The sequence below is a fragment of the Macaca fascicularis genome, chromosome 6 (assembly GCF_037993035.2).
Source record: "Macaca fascicularis isolate 582-1 chromosome 6, T2T-MFA8v1.1".
NCBI classification, from domain to species: Eukaryota; Metazoa; Chordata; class Mammalia; order Primates; family Cercopithecidae; genus Macaca; species Macaca fascicularis.
The window spans coordinates 38,668,860-38,688,117 of NC_088380.1; the positions used below are offsets into that span (position 1 = coordinate 38,668,860).

The 19,258-nt window shown below is 42.1% G+C and overlaps 1 protein-coding gene across 5 annotated transcripts in view; it reads left to right on the forward strand.

Annotated features, from left to right (window-relative positions):
• EGFLAM (EGF like, fibronectin type III and laminin G domains) overlaps positions 1-19,258 on the forward strand; it is a 234,149-nt gene that overhangs the window by 129,991 nt on the left and 84,900 nt on the right. For all 5 annotated transcript variants that reach the window (XR_012413618.1, XM_065546179.2, XM_065546178.2 and 2 more), the window contains one exon: positions 16,045-16,211. Coding sequence is in view for 4 of the 5 variants with exons in the window: in XM_065546179.2 (XP_065402251.1) it covers positions 16,045-16,211 (167 nt within the window). In the remaining variant the exon portion in view is untranslated. The remainder of the gene's footprint in view (positions 1-16,044; positions 16,212-19,258) is intronic.

Here is a 19,258-nt window from a genome sequence, read left to right on the forward strand (position 1 = left end):
CTTTCCATCCTTTGCACAAGTCACTGTGGCCCGTGTGGGGAGAATTCATTGAGTGGTCAGGCACTGGTCATATTCCAGTGGAATTAACAGCGGGTTGTTCACTCAAACCTGGATTATGTGGATTGAGTATTCAAGAGGATTGGATCCTCAAAGGAAAACCGTGGTACAATTACTGGAAAAAGGGGGCACAGATTCTAAGAATTCTTTTTTTTATAATGCCCACTGCAAAGCCCCAGAACAATGCTTTGCATTGAAGATAATCTACACCCCTGCCATTGAACAGATTTTGTAGGCAAAACCTGGAATATCCCTAAAATAAAAAAGATTCTAATCCTGGTTCCAATACTGGTTAAATGTGCTACACTGAAAATCCTAAAACTTCAGCTTTCTCATCTGTAAAACTTGGGGCAAAACTTAACATATAATTTACTACCACAGATACATTAGACAACACCAGCAAAGGAAGATGTAATACTTTAAAATTTTGAAAAATGCACAGTTCTGGCCAGGCGTGGTGGCTCATGCCTGCAATCCCAGCACTTTGGGAGGTAAAGGCAGGCAGGTCACCTGAGGTCAGGAGTTTGAGACCAGCCTGACCAACATGGTGAAACCCCGTCTCTACTAAAAATACAAAACTTAGCTGGGCATGGTGGTGGATGCCTGTAATCCCACCTACTCAGGAGGCTGAGGCATGAGAATTGCTTGAACCCAGGAGGCAGAGGTTGCAGTGAGCCGAGATTATACCACTGCACTCCAGCCTGGGGTACAGAGCGAGATTCTGTCTCCAAAAAAAAAAAAAAAAAAAACAAAAAGCACAGTTTTTTTATGTTTTTATGGTAGCCTGGAAGATAATCCGTGTAACCCTGAGCAACGGTAAGCATTATTTATTATTAATTTTTTGTTCAAACACGTATTTTTAAAATGTTCTCTATATCTATATAAGGTAGAAATGGCAGTTTCTTAACCTTGTGTGCATGCCTGAAAATAGAAGATGAAAGAGAGTCACTGGATTCAGACAGAAGAACTGGGAGAGAGTGCCGCCTTCTCTATTGGCAGCCGTGTGGCCCGGCACGGGTTACTTCCCCTACTGAGCCTTGATGCCTCTCATAGTGTGGAGTCCCCTCAAAAGAGAGCTGCAGATAAGGACTTGGGTGCAAATAGTTTATTTGGAAGTGGGAATGAGAGAGTGGGGAGAATGAGACAGGAAAGGAGGATATATATAAGGGTGTGTTAGTTAAGTCACTGCTGTAGGCAATGGGGTCTTCACTGGGGTCTTGATTCCATTGAGATCTCTCTGAAACCCACAGAATTCTTCTCACGTTGACCATGAAAAAGGCAGGAGACATGGATCCACTTTGAGCATTGCCCCTGAGGGTATAACTCCCCCACATTTTATGATGAAGCGGGGAGTCCGGAGAGGTGAGGAGTAACGGGAGCACAGCATATGTCTGAGGTCACATGCTGGCTGCAGGAGGCGAGTCTGAGCCCTCCAAGAACTGTCCATGCCACAGCTGCTGCTGAAATCAGAAGTAGGACAAGGGGAGGTGCCATGACCCCAGAGGCATCGGCTATAAACTCCTTATCTATAAAATGTGGGCGATGACATCTTCCAGCCTTATAGTGTATGGTTAGGAGGATCAAGTGATATTCTTGAAAATATGGGAAAGAGAAAGAGCTTTGTGTAAGAAAAAGCTGTGTGGATGTTAAAAACCTACAAAAGTATAAGGTATATGTGGGTGTTATGTACAACTATAATTCCAATTAAAATGCATTTTAACATTCAGAGCTCTCTAATATCTAGGGGCTCAAGGTCTCAAATTCATATATGTATACTTTGAGGCAGAGTCTCACTCTTGTCACCCAGGCTGGAGTGCAACGGCATGATCTTGGTTTACTGCAACCTCTGCCTCCCAAGTTCAAGTGATTCTCCTGTCTCAGCCTCCTGAGTAGCTGGGATTACAGGCACCCACCACCACGCCTGGCTAATTTTTGTATTTTTAGTAGAGATGGGATTTCACCATGTTGGTCAGGCTGGTCTCAAACTCCTGACCTCAGGTGATCCACCCGCCTCGGCCTCCCAAAGTGCTAGGATTACAGGCATGAGCCACCGTGCCTGGCTTCTTATGTATATTTTAAAATTGTATGCCGTTCCAACCAACTGCTAATATATATTTATCTCTTTACCTTGACAAATACCTTCACAGTGTCTGGAAGGTTAGCTTCAAATTTAGAATTCTCGTACATCGTTGAATTCTAAATGGAATATGGGAATATGGGAAGGCCCAGTCGCTTGTTACATCCCCTGTGCTAGGAATTCTGCCTCTATCTCTTCCAGAATTTGTAACTTCAGCCAAGTTATCCTTTCTCAGAACCCCTATTTCCTCCTCTATAATATCAAGCAAGTGCAACCCTCATTGCAGAGCTCTTGCTTATACTCCTCATAAAGTATCTCTACATGTAGACATTCAGTGTGTATCTGTTTCCATCCTACAGTCCCATTATTTCCTTTTCACAAAAGTAGAAATTGAGACTCCATTGCATAAGTTACTTTGCCAAGATAAAAATGACTGGTTGGGGACAGAATAAAATTAGAACCGAATTCTCCTGACTTCCGGCCCAGTGCTCTTTTTATGAATCCCCATGTCCTTTCATGTTTGTGACTCACCTTCAGAGATGGAAGCTTAGACCCAGCCTGCCGAGAGCCCTGCTGGCTGAGGAAATGAGAAACCTCATCTCAGGCTGCTGTTTGATGTATTCCTGAAAGAAAGCCTCCATAGCTTGTTGCAGCATTTAATGTTTGGCTGCAAAATAAATCCACCTGTAAACATCTCGGAGCCTATCCCATTATAAGTGAGTGAATGTATGTTCAGAAAGAGCTTTCCTGGGCTCTAACTCTGAAACTGTAGTTTGTGTGTGCTACGTATGGTCTCAATGTTTATGTCCTCCACAAAACTCATACGTTAAATTCGAACACCCAAGGTGATAGTATTAGAATGAAGTCTTTGGGACGTGATTAAGTCATGAGGGCAGAGCCCTTAGGAATAGGATTAGTGGCATTTGTAAAAAAGGCCCAGGAGGTCTCTCACCTCTTTCACCACGTAAGAACACAGTGGTAAGATGCCATCTATGAACCAGAAAGGAGACCCTCAGCCTGGGCAACATTAAAAAATTAGCCAGGTGTGGTATTGCATACTGTAGTTCCAGCTGCTCAGGAGGCTGAGGCAGGAGGATCACTTGAGCTTCAGAGATCAAGGCTGCAGTGAGCCATGATCATTTCACTACACTCTAGCCTGGGCATCAGAGTGAGACCCTGTCTCGAAAAGAAAAAAAGAAAAGAAGGCAGACCCTCACCAGTCAATGGACCCTCACCAGACACTGAATCTGCTGGCACTTTGATCTTGGACTTCCCGGCCTCCAGAGCTGTGAGCAATCAATTTCTGTTGTTTATAAGTTACCTAGTTTATGGTATTCATTGTAACAGTCCAAAGAGACTCAGACAGTAAGAAAGGATGAAAGGCTTTGGGTGGGGGGTGGGGGGACTGTTGTCTTCAGTTATTTTATTTTCCCCAGAGAGGTCCATTTAATGTTTAATAGTGACTTCCTTTTTCTACTTCCTGTGTACAGAAATACACATGACAGGTTTTGTGTGAGCCAAAAGGTCCTTATTATTATACATGTAAGAGGCAGGACTCTTAGATTCAGAAGTTATCCTCAGATTCAGATAGCTTAATGTGAAGTTCTTGTCTAAATTCTGTCACTGGAAGGTAAGGTTCCAGTCCTCTCTCTGTCTTGATGGGCACTTCTACATTGGTTACTCTTCTTATTTGCCATTCGATGGAGATAAAGATTTCAAAGACATTGTTAGGAGATAGTCTAACAAATTTTTTCTTTTTTTTTTTCTTTTTTTTTTTTTTGAGATGGAGTCTTGCTCTGTCGCCCAGGCTGGGGTGCAGTGGCACGATCTCAGCTCACTGCAACCTCTGCCTCCCAGGTTCAAGTGAAATTTTTTTTTTTTAATATTCAACTAAACCAGGAAAGCTATCTCACATTTGAAATCCCAGCTACTCAGGAGACTGAGACAGGAAGACCACTTGAGCCCAAGAGTTTTAGGCTACAGTGAGCTGTAATTGTGCCACTGTATTCCAGCTCGGGCAACAGAGTGAGACCTCTGGTTAATAGAAGATTAACCTGAAAAATTATGAGACCAGGGTATGGGAGTGCTGCCTACTTACTTATTTGCTAGTTTTCATGATATTTCAAGTAGACCTTATGCATAATATGATGATATCTTGAGTCAGGGGCTTAAGACCAAGCAAATTTTTGTTCTTCATCCAGCTTCTACTACCCCCCAAATAGAGGACACCTCAGGTGTGAGCACCCTGAAGGCGCTCTCAGTAACTGCCTCAGAGAAGAGCTTGGTCTCAGGCCCAGGCAGAATAAAAGCTTTTAGATGGCAGGAGTCTTCATGATCTCCCCCAAAGTTGGTCTGGAGGCTATTTGTTAGCTTTCTTTGTAGCCATAGATTTTCAGAAAAGATCTGAAGAGGCAAGTTCTGAGTCAGCCTTCAGGCTGTAACATATTTTGCAGTGTTTTAAACACTTTTACTTGCTTTTTTAAAACACAAAAGCCATGTATTTGAGGCGAAGGAGAATATTTCTTTTCTAAAGTGACACTGAAAATTTCTTTGGGGGCAGCAATGCTTAGTGTTTATTAAAATAAGAACCAAGCATAAATATAGCTACGTATGTTTTGAAATATCTTGGCTATAAATATCTAAGAAACCTTCCTCCATCTGCCTAAGAATTTCCCCAGGGTAAGTGCCTTTCTCATAAGCAAATAATATATAGTATGGTGGCAATGAAAACCAAAGACCTGGAAAAACGGTCCTCATCACTGAAGTTCCAATTGGGGTGCCATGCCTGTCGTATGCTGTCTATTGAGTTGGATGAAGGTGAAAAATAGTTTTCTTTTAACTTACCTACAGTTTTTCTGAAGGTGTCACCTTATTGGCTAAAACTGCTTCAGAGCTTTGCATTGTTACCTGCTGGACAGGGCAGGCTAAAGCTCAGCAACAGTTGTTTTTAGTTTAAAAGTCCACCATTGGCCAGGTGCGGTGGCTCATGCCTGTAACCCCAGTAATCCCAGTTCCAAAGAGGCAGATAACTTGAGGCCAGGAGTTTGAGACCAGCCTTACCAACATGGTGAAACCCCATCTCTATTAAAAATACAAAAATTAGCCGGGGGTGGTGGCACACGCCTGTAATCCCAGCTACTCGGGAGGCTGAGGCACAAGAATTGCTTGAACCCAGGAGGCGGAGATTACAGTGAACCTAGATCACCCCACTGCGCTCCAGTCTGGGCGACAGAGTGAGACTCAAACACACACACACACACAAAGTCTACTATTGGTTTATTTTGGGTACATGCGAAAGTTCAGAACATGTCTCTGTATGTTTTAGGGATTCAGGTCAAGAAACATTGATCTCTAAATCTCAACATAAGATATTTATATTAGTAAGTGAGAAGGAGCAATGCTTCCTTTTTTTTTTTTTTTTTTTTTTGAGGCGGAGTCTTGCTCTGTCGCCCAGGCTGGAGTGCAGTGGCCGGATCTCAGCTTCTTCCTTTCTGACTTTTCTGCCTAAATAATTCTCTGGTCCCTGGCAGATGCCTTCCATAATAAGACTTGAAGAATTCATCTTCACACAGGGCTGCTTCTAGGTGGATTGCAGCACCTACATACTGGTTTCATTTGAGAATTTCAAGGTCATGCAACCTGGGTGGGTTTTTTAAAGTATTACTCGCAAATTGATATTTTTGTTAAAAGTCATCTCTCCTTCCATCTCATCATAGATTTCCATATTCTGTAAGTAACAAAGGAACTTAATTAGTTTTCTCACAGGAAGTGACCCTGCAAAGGCTGTTACTGAAATGAAGATCAAGTCTGGGATTCAGAATGGAAGCTGAACAGAGGATGGATTTTCTTTGAACAGTTGTAAGGGATGATGTGATTTGACTCATGGTCAAGGTCAAAAGCTGTGAAGGTTAAAGGAGTTTCTCATTCAGAATTGAGGCTTACAGCCTGATTCATGGTATCATCTCTTGAGGTTTAAGTGTGTCCAAATGTGGAATCAGAAGAGACAGTTCTGAACCAGCCTCTAAGCCTGGTGAAGTTGCTTGATTCCAGTCCTCAGTTTCTTTCTCTGCAAATTAAGGCATACTGGATGCGTGACATCTCAAATCCTGTGACTCTGCTCGTCTAGTATCAAGATGTAGGGGAGGCAGTATGGACGGATAGAGTAACACACAGGCTCTGGGCTGGACTCCCTAGTGCAAACCCTGTCTCTACCACTTCTAAGCTGTGTGATCTTTGGTGGGTTATTTAACTTCTCGGGGCCTCAGACAACAGAATGGGGATAATAATTTACTTGCCTCATGGGGTTATTATGAAATTACATGAGTTGACACACATGAAATGCCTAGAACAGCACTGAGCCCTTAGTAAGTGCTCAATCAATGCAAACTATTCCTCTATGGCTTTCTCAGTGGGTGTTTTCTGCTTTCCTACATAACCTGCTTGTTCCTGGCTACAAGTGTGTTTTCAAATTATTTTATTTAATTAATTAATTTATTTTTCAGATAGAATCTAGTCTCGCTCTGTCACCCAGGCTGGAGTGCAGCAGTGTGATCTCAGCTCACTGCAACCTCCACTTCCCAGGTTCAAGCAATCCTCCTATCTCAGCCTCCCAAGTAGCTAGGATTACAGGCATGTGCCACCATGCCCAGCTTTTTTTTTTTTTTTTTTTTGTATTTTTAGTAGACATAGGGTTTCACCATGTTAGCCAGGCTGGTCTCGAACTCCTGACCTCAAGTGATCCACCCACCTCGGCCTCGCAAAGTGCTGGGATTGTAGACATGAGCCACCGCACCCTCCCTGGCTACAAGTCTTTATGATTGCTATCCTGTCAGGATAGCTCTTCTACCTCCTTACTTAGCTAACTCTTGTTCATCCTTCAGGACTCCCCTTTAAGCGTCACTTCCTCAAGGAAGCTCTGCCTGACTATGTTCACCTACTCCCAGATTAGGTTAGCTATACCTCCGACATTTACTTTCAATACTCAGCACACTCGTAGTTAATTACTTTTTCAAGGTCTGTCTTCCTCTTGGAACATGAAGGCAACGTCTACCTCGCTCCTTTGTTTGGAATATAGCACATAGCACTGTAAACACACCACATGTCAAATAGGTGCTGGTAAGCATTTGGACACCGGTAGTCATGGGATTGATCTAGAGCAGGGGTGTCCAATCTTTTGGCTTCCCTGGGCCACATTGGAAGAGGAAGAAATGTCTTGGGCCACACGTAAAACACACTAACGATAGCTGATGAACTAAAAAAAAAAAAAAAAAAAAAAAAATCTCATAATGTGTTAAGAAAGTTTACAAATTTATTTTGGGCCACATTCAAAGCTGTCCTGGGCCACATGTGGCCCTCAGACAGTGAGTTGGACAAGCTTGATCTAGAGGATACCAGCAACTAGCTGGATCCCTGAGCAACCCGCTTAGTCCTGCTAAGCCTTACTTTCCTCTGCTGTAAAATATGGATGGTAATAGTGGCTACCTCAGAAGGGTTGCAGAGATGAGAAGGTCTGTACAGCACTTAGAAGAATGGCTCATGGAGGATTTTTGATTTTTTTTTTTTAACCTGAGCCACATGCAAATGTATCTTCACACTAACAGTTACTTATTTTTGAGTAAATAATGTAAAAAGCATTACCCCCAAGTAATTCAGTGAATCCTTTACCACCAATATCAGAGGCCACAATGGTAACCAACATCTGACCTCACCCACTACAGAAATAAAAACCATGTAAGAGCCAACAAGGATCATATGCATCCCCCGACCCCTCACCAATGCCCCACTTCAATCCCAACTGAAAGTTTATTTATTGCTCTCGGTTTTTCATCATAAAAGTAATCTCAAGATGTGGTAAATCTTCAAATGATACCTAAATGTGTATGACTAACTTGAAAGTTCCTACTGTGATTTTATTTCATGTGGAATGCAAATTCATGTCTTAGAGCTCAGCATAGTAACTAAGTAAACTGCCACCATTCTTCATAGCATTTTACTGGAATATATAGCAAAACTTGGGCATATGACTGCAATATTTAAGAGTGATGTAATCTGAGGTTGGCTTGCTAGCCCCCAAAAGTTAGAATTGAAAATATTTAAAGAATTATTCTTATACAGTTAATTTTGGGGGAAAATGGGAGAAAACAACCCCCCAAACTCCCTTTCTTTTCAAAAAAAAGTGTTAGAAGTTTTGCTATTTGAGTATGAGCTTTCATTACCATCAGCAATAGAATTAGATATAAGCAAGAATGAGCTTGCTTGGATGTCAGCTGGGATTTCATATGACAGGCAACAAGTGCTGCTTCACAAAGAATTCTTTTCCATACTTTTAGTTTTGAAACTGAAAATCTTAGAACCACCTTCTAGCCTGGCACCTGGTCCTAGAAATTCTGGAAGCTGTCAAGTCCCTTTGCTCAGGCCCTAATGGAAGGGCTACTCTAAAGGATTTAAAGAAGTCCAGCCTATAGTTTGGCAAATTGATCCCGTAAAGCTTCCATTCCTCCTACCCTAAGCATTCCTGATATAATCCCTGGTTAGATTGATGGCAATTGACATAAATTGAATTATGAAACAGCTTTGGGAGCCATCTGTAAACTGTAAATGAAGTGTGCTCTCCTATTGCCCCACCTGGGACAAATTGCCAGCTGAGTTTATCATAACCCCATTGTATCCATCTGTTTGTCATTTGGTTAAACCAATTTGTACCTAAAGAAAGAAGGCTGAAAGCTGAAGGTCAAATAATACATCTTTTTTTTTTTCTCATCTTTGACTACTGAGTAGTTTTGGACTTTTCTCCGCAATTCATTTAGTGTAGAGCAAATCCTGCATAAAACCAGTCTGTAAAATTGACAGAGTCAGAGGCTTTTCTGAGCGGGAGGTTTTCTCTCACCCTGTTGTGTTTGCCCTGGGTAATCTATGGGATCGCATCTCTTCTCTTAGAGCAGGGTGTTTAACCGGCAGTCCATAGATCCCCAAGGGTTTCCTGGATAGAATTCAAGGGGTCCCTGGACTTGGATTGGAAAAAATATATATATCCTTAGTTTTACCAATGGAAATTTAGCAGTTTCTTCAAAAATGAATGTAGACAATAAATCACAATCGTATTAACAATTCTTGTGACCCTATCAACATTAGAATCACAGGTATTTTCTTATCTGGTTACATCCGGATAACCGTCCAGTTACAATGGTTGCACATATCTTGAAATAGCAGTTATGTTTATCACGACTTTGAAATTAGTATAGTTATTAAATCCATTGCTAGGTTTTTAAATTTAATGTATTAATAAAGAAGTATATTATTTCATGATTTTTATTATTTTGATCATTCTTTACAATACAATTGATTTCCTTTGTGAACCTATATATTTGATGCATTTAAAAACATCACTCTGAGAAGGGGTTCATAGGCTTCATTGGATTGTCAGAGTGGCACAAGCCGGGTTAAAGCATGCTGTTGTCTTAGATCAGGGGTTGGTAAACTTTTTCTCACAGGATCAGATAGTAAATATTCTGTGCTTTGCCAGCTGTGTGAACTCTGTCTCAACTGCTCAACTCTGCCACTGTAGTAAGAAAGCAGCCATAAACAGTACCTAAATGGGTGTGGTTGTGTTCCAGTAAAACTTTATTTACTAACACTGGCAGCTGGCTGAAATTTGCCAACCCTGATTTAGGGCGTCATGCTATTTCTAAGTTGAATTCTGAAGATATTTTAATTCAGCTCAATCACCCTTTATTGGATACCTCCTATGAGCATATGTTCATACAAACATGTATGTATTGAGCATCTCATGTGAAAAACATACAAGAGATTTAGGGATGAATAAATAAGCTGTAGACTCTATCCTTGGACAGTCTACTGGGGAATGCAGATGGACAGAGTTCAGAAGAGTAGTGAGTGTTGTAGGCAGGCATGGCGACCAGGAACCTAGAGAAACATAAGCTTGATCTGACCTAGTTTTGAAGGAAGGAAGGCTTCTTATGAGAGCAAAGAAGGACACATCAGAGATTACCAGGCAAAAGGGGAGGGAGGAAGCAACATGAAAGGCTTAGGCTGAGGAAGCCACTTAAGCAATGGCTTGGAGGCAAGAAGAAAATGTTCCTGGAATTGCTTAGAAAGCCTGGAGCTCTGTGGGGTGAGAGATGGGTAGGGAGGATCACACCAAACAAAGGCCTTATGGAGGAGCCCATATGTATCCTGAAGGGAATAGGGAACTATGGAAAGTTGTTAAACAGGAAAGGGACTGGTAGCGTTCCAGTCTTTGACAGATCATGCAGACATCTCGAGGAACACGGAGATGAAGAAGACAAAGTCACCATGTTTAATGAGCTCACAGCCCCGGAGAAAAGACAGAAGTATAAAATTATACTGGAAGGTGATCTAATCAGTGTGGTAGTAGAATCAGATTCAAGGCATGGGATTGTCTGGAGGAAAGTCTTTTTAATTCTGTTTCCGAGATGATGCTTAGAAGGAATAATGTGAGAGAAAATACTTAGGGAGGGAGCCATCAAGTAACCCCACATCTTCCAGAAAGTATCCCATTGTGGGTTGGTAGGTTCGATGTGGAAAGAAGGAAGCCACAGGTGTCTGTTGTGCTACAATTAGGCTTCTGGTCCCCTCCCTCTTAAGGCCAGTAGAGTGGCCTCTACTGTCACGGCTATTCTGGACGTTCTGCTGTATCCTCTAGAGGACAGTTTCCTGCTCCAACAAATTCCACTCTCAAAAGTATTTTCCTAGCAGGATTTAACCAGTTTTAGCAATTTCCTAGTTAACGTCTATGACATGCTTGAGCTTCACTCTTCATCTCAGCTCCGTCTTTCTGGAACAGTTCTGAAACCGAGCGGTGAAATAGGATAGAAAAGAGAATACCACAGGCTCTCACGCACAGTAAAAAGGAGAATCATTTTGTGAAACTTGTTTCAGGTGTATGTGTGTGTGTGTGGTGTTTACTGGGTCACAATGTCCAGTGTATATCTTACTGTGGATCATTCAAAAACAGCTCTGATATGTGATAAATCCAGAGCATGTTTGAGGTTGAACAGGCTTCATTTGCCATGTGTTGGTATTGAATTCAAGTTCAAGGAACAGATTCCTCTCAGGGGCTAATGACACCCGCTTTCTTTATTTTTGGAATTGTAGAGTTGGAAATGCCATCTAAGGTATTCTAGGAGGAAAAGTTTAGTGCAGTGTGTTTCAAATTATGGGCCACAGCACTTCAGGGAGGGGCAAGATCAATTTAGTGGTCCTTTACCAGCATTTTGTTTTTTTAAAGAAGTAGAAAAGAACAGAAAAGGAGAGAAAGAAAGGAGAAACATGAATAAGGTAGTAAAGCTAAATATTTTTTTTTGAAACTTTTTTCAGCTTTGTACTCATATATAATATACATATTCATGTGCATAGGTATATTTACTATGGAAAAATGTATTACTTACTATGAGTCAAGGTCAGAGATGCTGAATTAAGTAGCTCCCACCCTGATCAGGAAGTCACTTGTTACATTATCATCCCTGATTGAGGACCACCCAGTTTTGCTTTAATATAGTCATCGAGGCGCAGCTCATCCCTTCCAAGGCAGTCAGCTTCATTGTCAGTCATTCCTAATGGACATCAAAAGGTTTTCCTGCCATTGGCTTCTCTGTAAGAAACCACTGGGCCTCTTAGTCCAACATGGAAAACACAGAAGCTTTCCACACCATCTTAATTTGTCTGTCTCTTATGTAAAGACACCATCCTATCCTTACTAAGTTTCCTCCACCTAAGCCAGCAGTACCCACTCTTTGGATTCTGTATCAAGTGGAGATAGATCTAGAGCAACTTCTGCCCAGTGATCAAGAGCAACTTCTGCCCAGTGATCAACGTAGAGAACCATGTCTCCCTAGGATGTGGATTCTGGGACTTAGACTTCCCTCAGGATTCTAGTTCACAGTGACCTATTCAAATACAGTTCTTGAAATGTGCTATTTTGCGCTGGCTTCCTGCTGGTCCTTAGAGGTACTGTTTCTGCACTGATGCTCAGATGTATTATATCCCCAGTTTATTAGGTTATAAACTCCCTGAAAATGGAACTGTGCTTATACTTCCCTGGAGCCTCCTGGAATATAACTTTTGTGTTGGGTGCCTGGTTGATAATCATACATCATCTACCAATCGACTAGCCCATGGCAGCCACCTATGGGATTTGATAGTATCAAGAAAAATGATCGCTCACTAAGGTTGAGATTGGCAATGGGCAAGGTAGTCAGAGCACTTCAAGAAAGGAATTAAAACAGAAAGATATATCACCCAGTAGTTCTGTGACTTTGGGTAAATTATTTTTCTTCAGTGACCATGTGGGTAGAATGAGAGACTGGGTCAGATCAGTGACTCTCAAAGCTTTTGGGATCATAATTTTATCTTTGAGAATCTGATAAAAGTGAAGGACCCTTTACTTAGAAAAATGAAATGTGTTCATGTGTAAAATCTTGCATACAATTTCTGAGAGCCCTCAGACACTTGGACCAAATTATCTCTAAGATTTCACCCAGCTCTGATAGCCAGGTTGGATTGTAACAATGCTAACAATGCCATTGGTAAGTAGCAAAATGAACCAGTGAGTGAGCCCTGATTAAGTGAATTGATGAATTGGGTTTTGAGTACCCACTGCTGGTTGCATTCTCTATTCCCCATCTGAAGTCCCCTGCCCAGTAACCTTCCAAAGGTGAGCCACTGATCTCCTGAGGTATAGGGTGCCTGGCCCAACCCTATCTCACTACTTGGCAAAATGCTTGAAGTGTAGGCCCTGCTGGTGACTGCCCATGTTTTTTGTTGTCGAGGTTGTTTTTCTTTTTGAGACAGGGTCTCACTTTGTCACCAGGCTGGAGTACATTGGTGTGATCACAGCTCACTGCAGCTTCAACCTCCCAAGCTCAAGCAATCCTCCCACCCCCAACTTTTTTTTTTTTTAAGCTTTTTGTAGAGACAAGGTCTTACTGTGTTGCCAGGCTGGTCTTGAACTACTGGGCTCAAGCAATCCACCCACCTCAGCCTCCTTACTAGCTGAGATTATAGGCGTGTACCACCATGCCTGGCTAATTTTTTTTTTTAATTAAACATAGTCATAGTCAAACATAATTAAGACATAGCCCAGGCTAGTCTTGAACCCCTGGGCTCAAGCTATCCTCCCACCTCAGCCTTCCAAAGTGCTGGGATTACAGGCTTAAGCCACCCCACCAGTTGGCCAGGTGTTCACCTGTTCCTCGGGGGTGGCAGCCCATTCTCAGTCAACTTCTCACCCTCTGGCCTTTTCATTGTTGAATACATTGCCAAGATAGTGTTGCTATAGTGATCTGACCAACAACTTTGTAGTTAGGATAAAGTGATTTTTTTCAGTCAAAAAAAAAGATAAAGCTGTTTTGGAAGATGATTTAAGACAATACTTTTGCCTGGTCATCTCTTTCTTGGCCTCACCTTTGTACTTTTGTACCTCAAGAGACTTTAAAAACATTCAAATAAGAAACTCATGACAAAATCAGAGGCAAAATGTTAAAGGTTTGCAACTGGCATTCAATCTGCATGAGCTCATCTCTCTCACTCTATAGAATAAAAATAAATGCTAATGATTTCAATCTCTTATTTGCTGGAAATTAGAGTTTTTCTTTTCTGCATTCAATGGACATGCACAAAATCATCTCCTTTTTGTTTTGCTGTAGTTTTTACATAAAGATTGTTGCAGGTATTTGCAGGTAGTCCTGGGTAAATAACAGCAGACTGTGAGAATAGATATGGGTTATTTCCTCTATAAATATCACAAGGGAAGCTTAGCAAAGGATAACAGGAGAGTTTTATCTAAAGATCACATCTTTTCTGACTTTACTTTTAGATATCCCCTGTGGTTTTCCTCTGCGAAGCGATTTTGTTCTAATTTGAGTTTGTAAATGTGTTTCCTTCCACTCACCGAGGTTTTCTCTTTGATGATAAAGTTAGTTTACATGAGAATTCCATCTTTGGGGAAAGAATATCAGGAAAGAGAAACCAGCCCTGCTTCCTCCATGGGCATACCCTGTAAACTCTGCTTTTCCAAACACATTAACACACTACTCCCAGCTCAGTAAGCTTGAGGAAGCATCATTTACCGGGCATAAGGACTCCATCGGGCTTTCAATCGTTCCTGCTAATGAAAAACTGGGCGAGCTCATATTAAGGAAATTAGCTGTTCACCCCGGAATCTTCTTTTAGCAAAATGAGTCTCTTTCCTTGCCTGGTAAGTTGCTCATCAAAGACAAACAGAACTTTTTTGTTTCCTGCCTTCCTCTAAATAGCTGTGGGCAGAGGTGTTTAACAACAGAACACCTGAGAGGCGGCCAGGGAGCAAGCAAAGGGATGGGGAATTGCCTCTCACCCGCCATCACTCCAGTTTTTCATCCAGTATTAAGGGTCTTCTAAATCTAACCTCATCTTACCAATCCAAGTTGGCCTCACCATTTATCAGCTATGTGACCTTGGGCAAGTTACTTACCCATTCAGTGCCTTAGTTCCCTTATCTGTCAAAAAAAAAAAAAAAAGGTGGGGGTGTTTAATATTAGTACCTTCTACATAGGGCATTTGTGAGCAGTAAATGAGTTAGAAGGGTGCTTGGTAGATGGAAAGCCCTTGATGTTATTAGCACAAAGCCTGTACTCCCCTTAGACCATTCACACTGTCCTCAGGCCATGCACAATTATTTCCAACTTTTATCTTGTAGTTCTTATTACCTGGAATGTTCTTGTTTTTCTCCCCTTCAGCTAGGATGTCCACATAGAGCAGAGCTATCCAGTAGAAATACAATGCAAGCCTATGTGAAAGTTTACGTTTTCTAAGAGTGGGCACTTAAAGGACAATAAGAAAGAAATGAAATTAATTTCAGTAATATATTTTAACCCACTGTATCCAAAATATACTCATCTGAACATATAACCCATATAAAAATTACTCAGATATTTCACATTCTTTTTATTTTTCTTTAAAATCCAGTGTACATTTTACATTATAGCACATCTCAATTCAGACACATTTCAAGTGCTGACTGACTATCACATGGGGTAGTGGTACCGTATTGGATCATGCAGGTATAGAGTAAGCAGGCAGCTATAAGTTACTCGTTTTGTGAATAAGTCCCTTGCATAATGGCTGGTACCTGCTGAGTGTTTACAATTTGATGCCAGGTGCTAGGCTGCGTAGGTCCTTTTATTATGCTCATTTTACAGATGGGAAAACTGAGTCTTGAAGGAATCGAGTAGCAGCTAGTAAGTAGGAGAGTCAGGATTTGAACTCCAGAGCTCATCCTCCCGCCTTCTGTTTATTACCTCCCAGACGGGAGCTCTAAGCAAAGGTCTGCCTTCTCTGAAGGGTTCTCCAAAGGACATGTAAAAATTCAGCACATTGGCCTAGCTGTGTAATTCGTTAAGACTAAGAATGTCCGTGAACAGATTCTTCTTGGGTTTTCCCATGACAATTCATGCAATTAGTCACCCTATAAAACTTATATTTATTTTGTGAACAGATTGTGAATAGACGGAATCTGTGTTCTTCTGACCTCTGGGGATGGGGACTGCCAAAGGGAGGATTGTTTGTGAACATCTGGAAAGCAGAGTCCTTGAAAGTGAATTCCTACGTGAAGATCTTTTCATCATAGCGAGGGCCTTACAAGGAAAAGCGGATGGTCTTTAAGCAGTGTTTACAACTGACCCTAAAAATAATCTCCTTGTTTTTATCGGCAGGGGCTTGCAAATGATGACTTGTGATTTCAAATCAGGATTAATTTCAGATAGGAAATGTTAACTTACTTTTATGAGTATTGCTTCCAGAGTTCAAATGCTGTTAGTTTACACAGCCAGCTAGCTTCCCTTCACTCTGGTATTTCTGAACTACTGCTTCTTCTTTTTCTCTAATCAATAAAGGCCAGATTTCGACAAGAGGTGGACCTTAATCCATGAGCGGATCCAGATGGACTCCATGGTTATCAGGGGCCTCGATCCAGATACCAACTACCAGTTTGCCGTGAGGGCAATGAATTCCCATGGCCCCAGCCCCCGCAGCTGGCCCAGCGACATCATCCGGACCCTCTGTGAGTACCAGGGCCCTTCTGAGGGACCCAGGGAGCTGCCTATCTGGGCGTGCCTCATGAAGACTGGCTTGACTTGGATGCCATGCAGAAGGACAGCCTGGAAAAGGACTAACCCCAGGCTTTCCTCCTGCGGTTTTCCCAGCCCTTTGGAAGTTAGAGGCTGTCAAGAGGGACACAGGCTGTTTCTATGTCCTGGAGGTCAGCAGAGGATTTATTTTTGTTGCATCCTTGGGAAGTTTGAGGTCAGTTTTCTTTCACAGTCACACAACAGACCATATAGCAAAATGATGTGCAGCCTTCCCCCTCCTTTTCATATTTTGAGAAAACGAGTTAATCTTAGAACCATAGGAGAAAAAACTAAGGCCCCTGGAGGCTTCAGGGTTTGTGTTTGCCTGAAAATAAAGGATGTTCAAACAACATTAACTCCTCTGAATGATGGTCGAGGAGTATCAAAGAAGTTGAGCGCTGACAGGGAGCTGTGGCTGTAGCCAATGGTGTAAGTTCTCATAGTGCCTAGGGGACGCTTGGGCCAGTGTTCATCAAATCACCTGGGGGTTTTGTTAAAGTCAGATTCTGGTTTTGGTCTGGGTTTTAACAAACTCCCACACGATGCCAAGAACCATTCTTGGATTGGCAAGGGCTTAGACCACTTTGGCAAGCCCAGTCCAGTTTAGAGGTTTTTTGTATTTGGGGAGTGGAGGGTATATTTCCATAAACCTAGAACCGTGTATAGTAGGGACAACTGAAAACGGAAATGTTGGCACTTTTTTGTTTGAAGACTCAGATCTTTTCAGTGTTGCCAATACATTCCTCCGGTAGGGCCTGGTGCTCCTCTGGGTCCTCTTTACCCTGAAAAGGTGCTGTCAGAAAGGAGCCAGCACTGGTAGCTGGCTTAACCCGCCAACATGAAGCCCTGTTTTTATTGGTTAGCGGAGCTGAATAAACTCTTCTCCTCACAAAGCAGCCACACAGCTGACATCCAGGGTCACTGCTGTGTTCAGGGGTAGAGATTCAGGAGGTTCCCCAAATCTGAGGAATTTTGGCTCCTTTGAAAACAACCCCTACCCTAACCTTGAATGTCGGGTCGCCTTTTGTCAAATTAAATTGTTGGGTTATATAGGGAGGCTATACTCCAAAACACACACACGCGCACATACACATACGCACACACGCACATGCACACACAGATGCACATGCTCGTGCACCCGATAAGTACTATTGACCACCCAGACAAACAAATGTTTTCACTCTTCTTCTTTAGAATTTAGAAGCTTAAACTTTCAAGCCACATGCCAAGGGCTGACAGCCTTCTTTCTGGAAGAAATGTTAACGATTCCATTTAAAGGAAGGCCTTGTTTGATTACTCTTTGGCTGAACTTTGTGGAATAACAGGAGCTAGGGCTGACAGTACTTTGAAACACTGAGTCCGTCTTTTTGCACTACAAAGTGAGCAGCCATTTGATGCTGTGTCTCCACCTGCCCTCCCCATGGCACTCCTGCTCCCATTTTGTGAGCTGCTCCAGGCTCACCTCCTTCAGTCTATCCTTTAGCTTCTCCTTCTCCACAGAGTCAAGAACGTAGAATAAAGATGAGATACAACAAGCACATGCCGATTTAGATGTGTGCATAGAGACTGGAGTCAGGGAAGAATGGGTGGGTTGGGTCACCTTTCATGCTGCTCCTGCTGCTGCTTCTTTTTTTTTTTTTTCCTTGAGTCAGAATCTCGCTCTGTCGCCCAGGCTGGAGTGCAATGGAGTACAGTGATCTCAGCTCACTGCAACCTCTGCCTCCCGGGTTCAAGCAATTCTCTTGCCTCGGCCTCCCGAGTAGCTGGTATTACAGGCACCCACCACGATGCCTGGCTAATTTTTGTATTTTTAGTAGAGACGGAATTTCACTATGTTGGCCAGGCCGGTCTCTTTGGCCAGGATGGTCTCGAACTCCTGACCTTGTGATCCACCCTCCTTGGCCTCCCAAAGTGCTGGGATTACGAGCGTGAGCCATGGTGCCTGGCCTCATACTGCTTCTTTTTTAATGGAAACACTGATCTGGTCTTAGAGTTTCTGATTCTAATTTCCCCATTGCTGGATTCTGCTTTTCTGGATTAAGTGGATAAGTTATGTGAAAGTGTTTTACAGATCTGTAAGATTTTATTATAATTGGCCTGTTATGTGAAGTAAAATTTTAAAATTTCAAAGTAATTGTGGGTGGGGAAGCTGGACAAAACCATGCTAAGTCAGTGAAAATTCTGTTATGAAACTTTCTTAAATAGACATAATTTTACTGCTTCTAGGTATACACAGTTACTCAGATCAGAATAACAAAACTTATTAAATCCCCTGTTTCGTGAATACAAAAGCATGTGCTGTAATTAGTATTTCAATTGTGGTTTTTCTCTCTGGTCATTTCTGATATTTTGGAAAACCCTTTATTCTGGGATATATTTATATTTTTTATTTTGGTATTGGTTTAGACTATTATTTTGCTTCCAAAACATGCTTTTCCCATACATAAAATTACCGAATTATCAAATAGCACTATCTAATTAGTGCTAAATTAATAACAATTTAACTAATTAACAAATTACTTCAAATTAATAAATTTCAAATAATACAAAATAATATCAGAGCTACCACTGGGAAGGTGTACTATGAGCCAGGCATTGTGCTGTGCCGTTTACCTGCAAAACCCATTTAATCCTCACAGAAACACTGTGCTGGGGGGATAGTGTCCCCTTTTTACGGATTAAAAAAATTGAGTTTTTGGGCCGGGTGCGGTGGCTCAAGCCTGTAATCCCAGCACTTTGGGAGGCCGAGACAGGCGGATCACAAGGTCAGGAGATCGAGACCATCCTGGCGAACATGGTGAAACCCCGTCTCTACTAAAAAATACAAAAAACTATTTGGGAGGCTGAGCCAGGAGAACGGCGTAAACCCAGGAGGAGGAGCTTGCAGTGAGCTGAGATCCGGCCACTGCACTCCAGCCTGGGTGACAGAGCGAGACTCTGTCTCAAAAAAAAAAAAAAAAAAAAATTGAGTTTTTGAAAG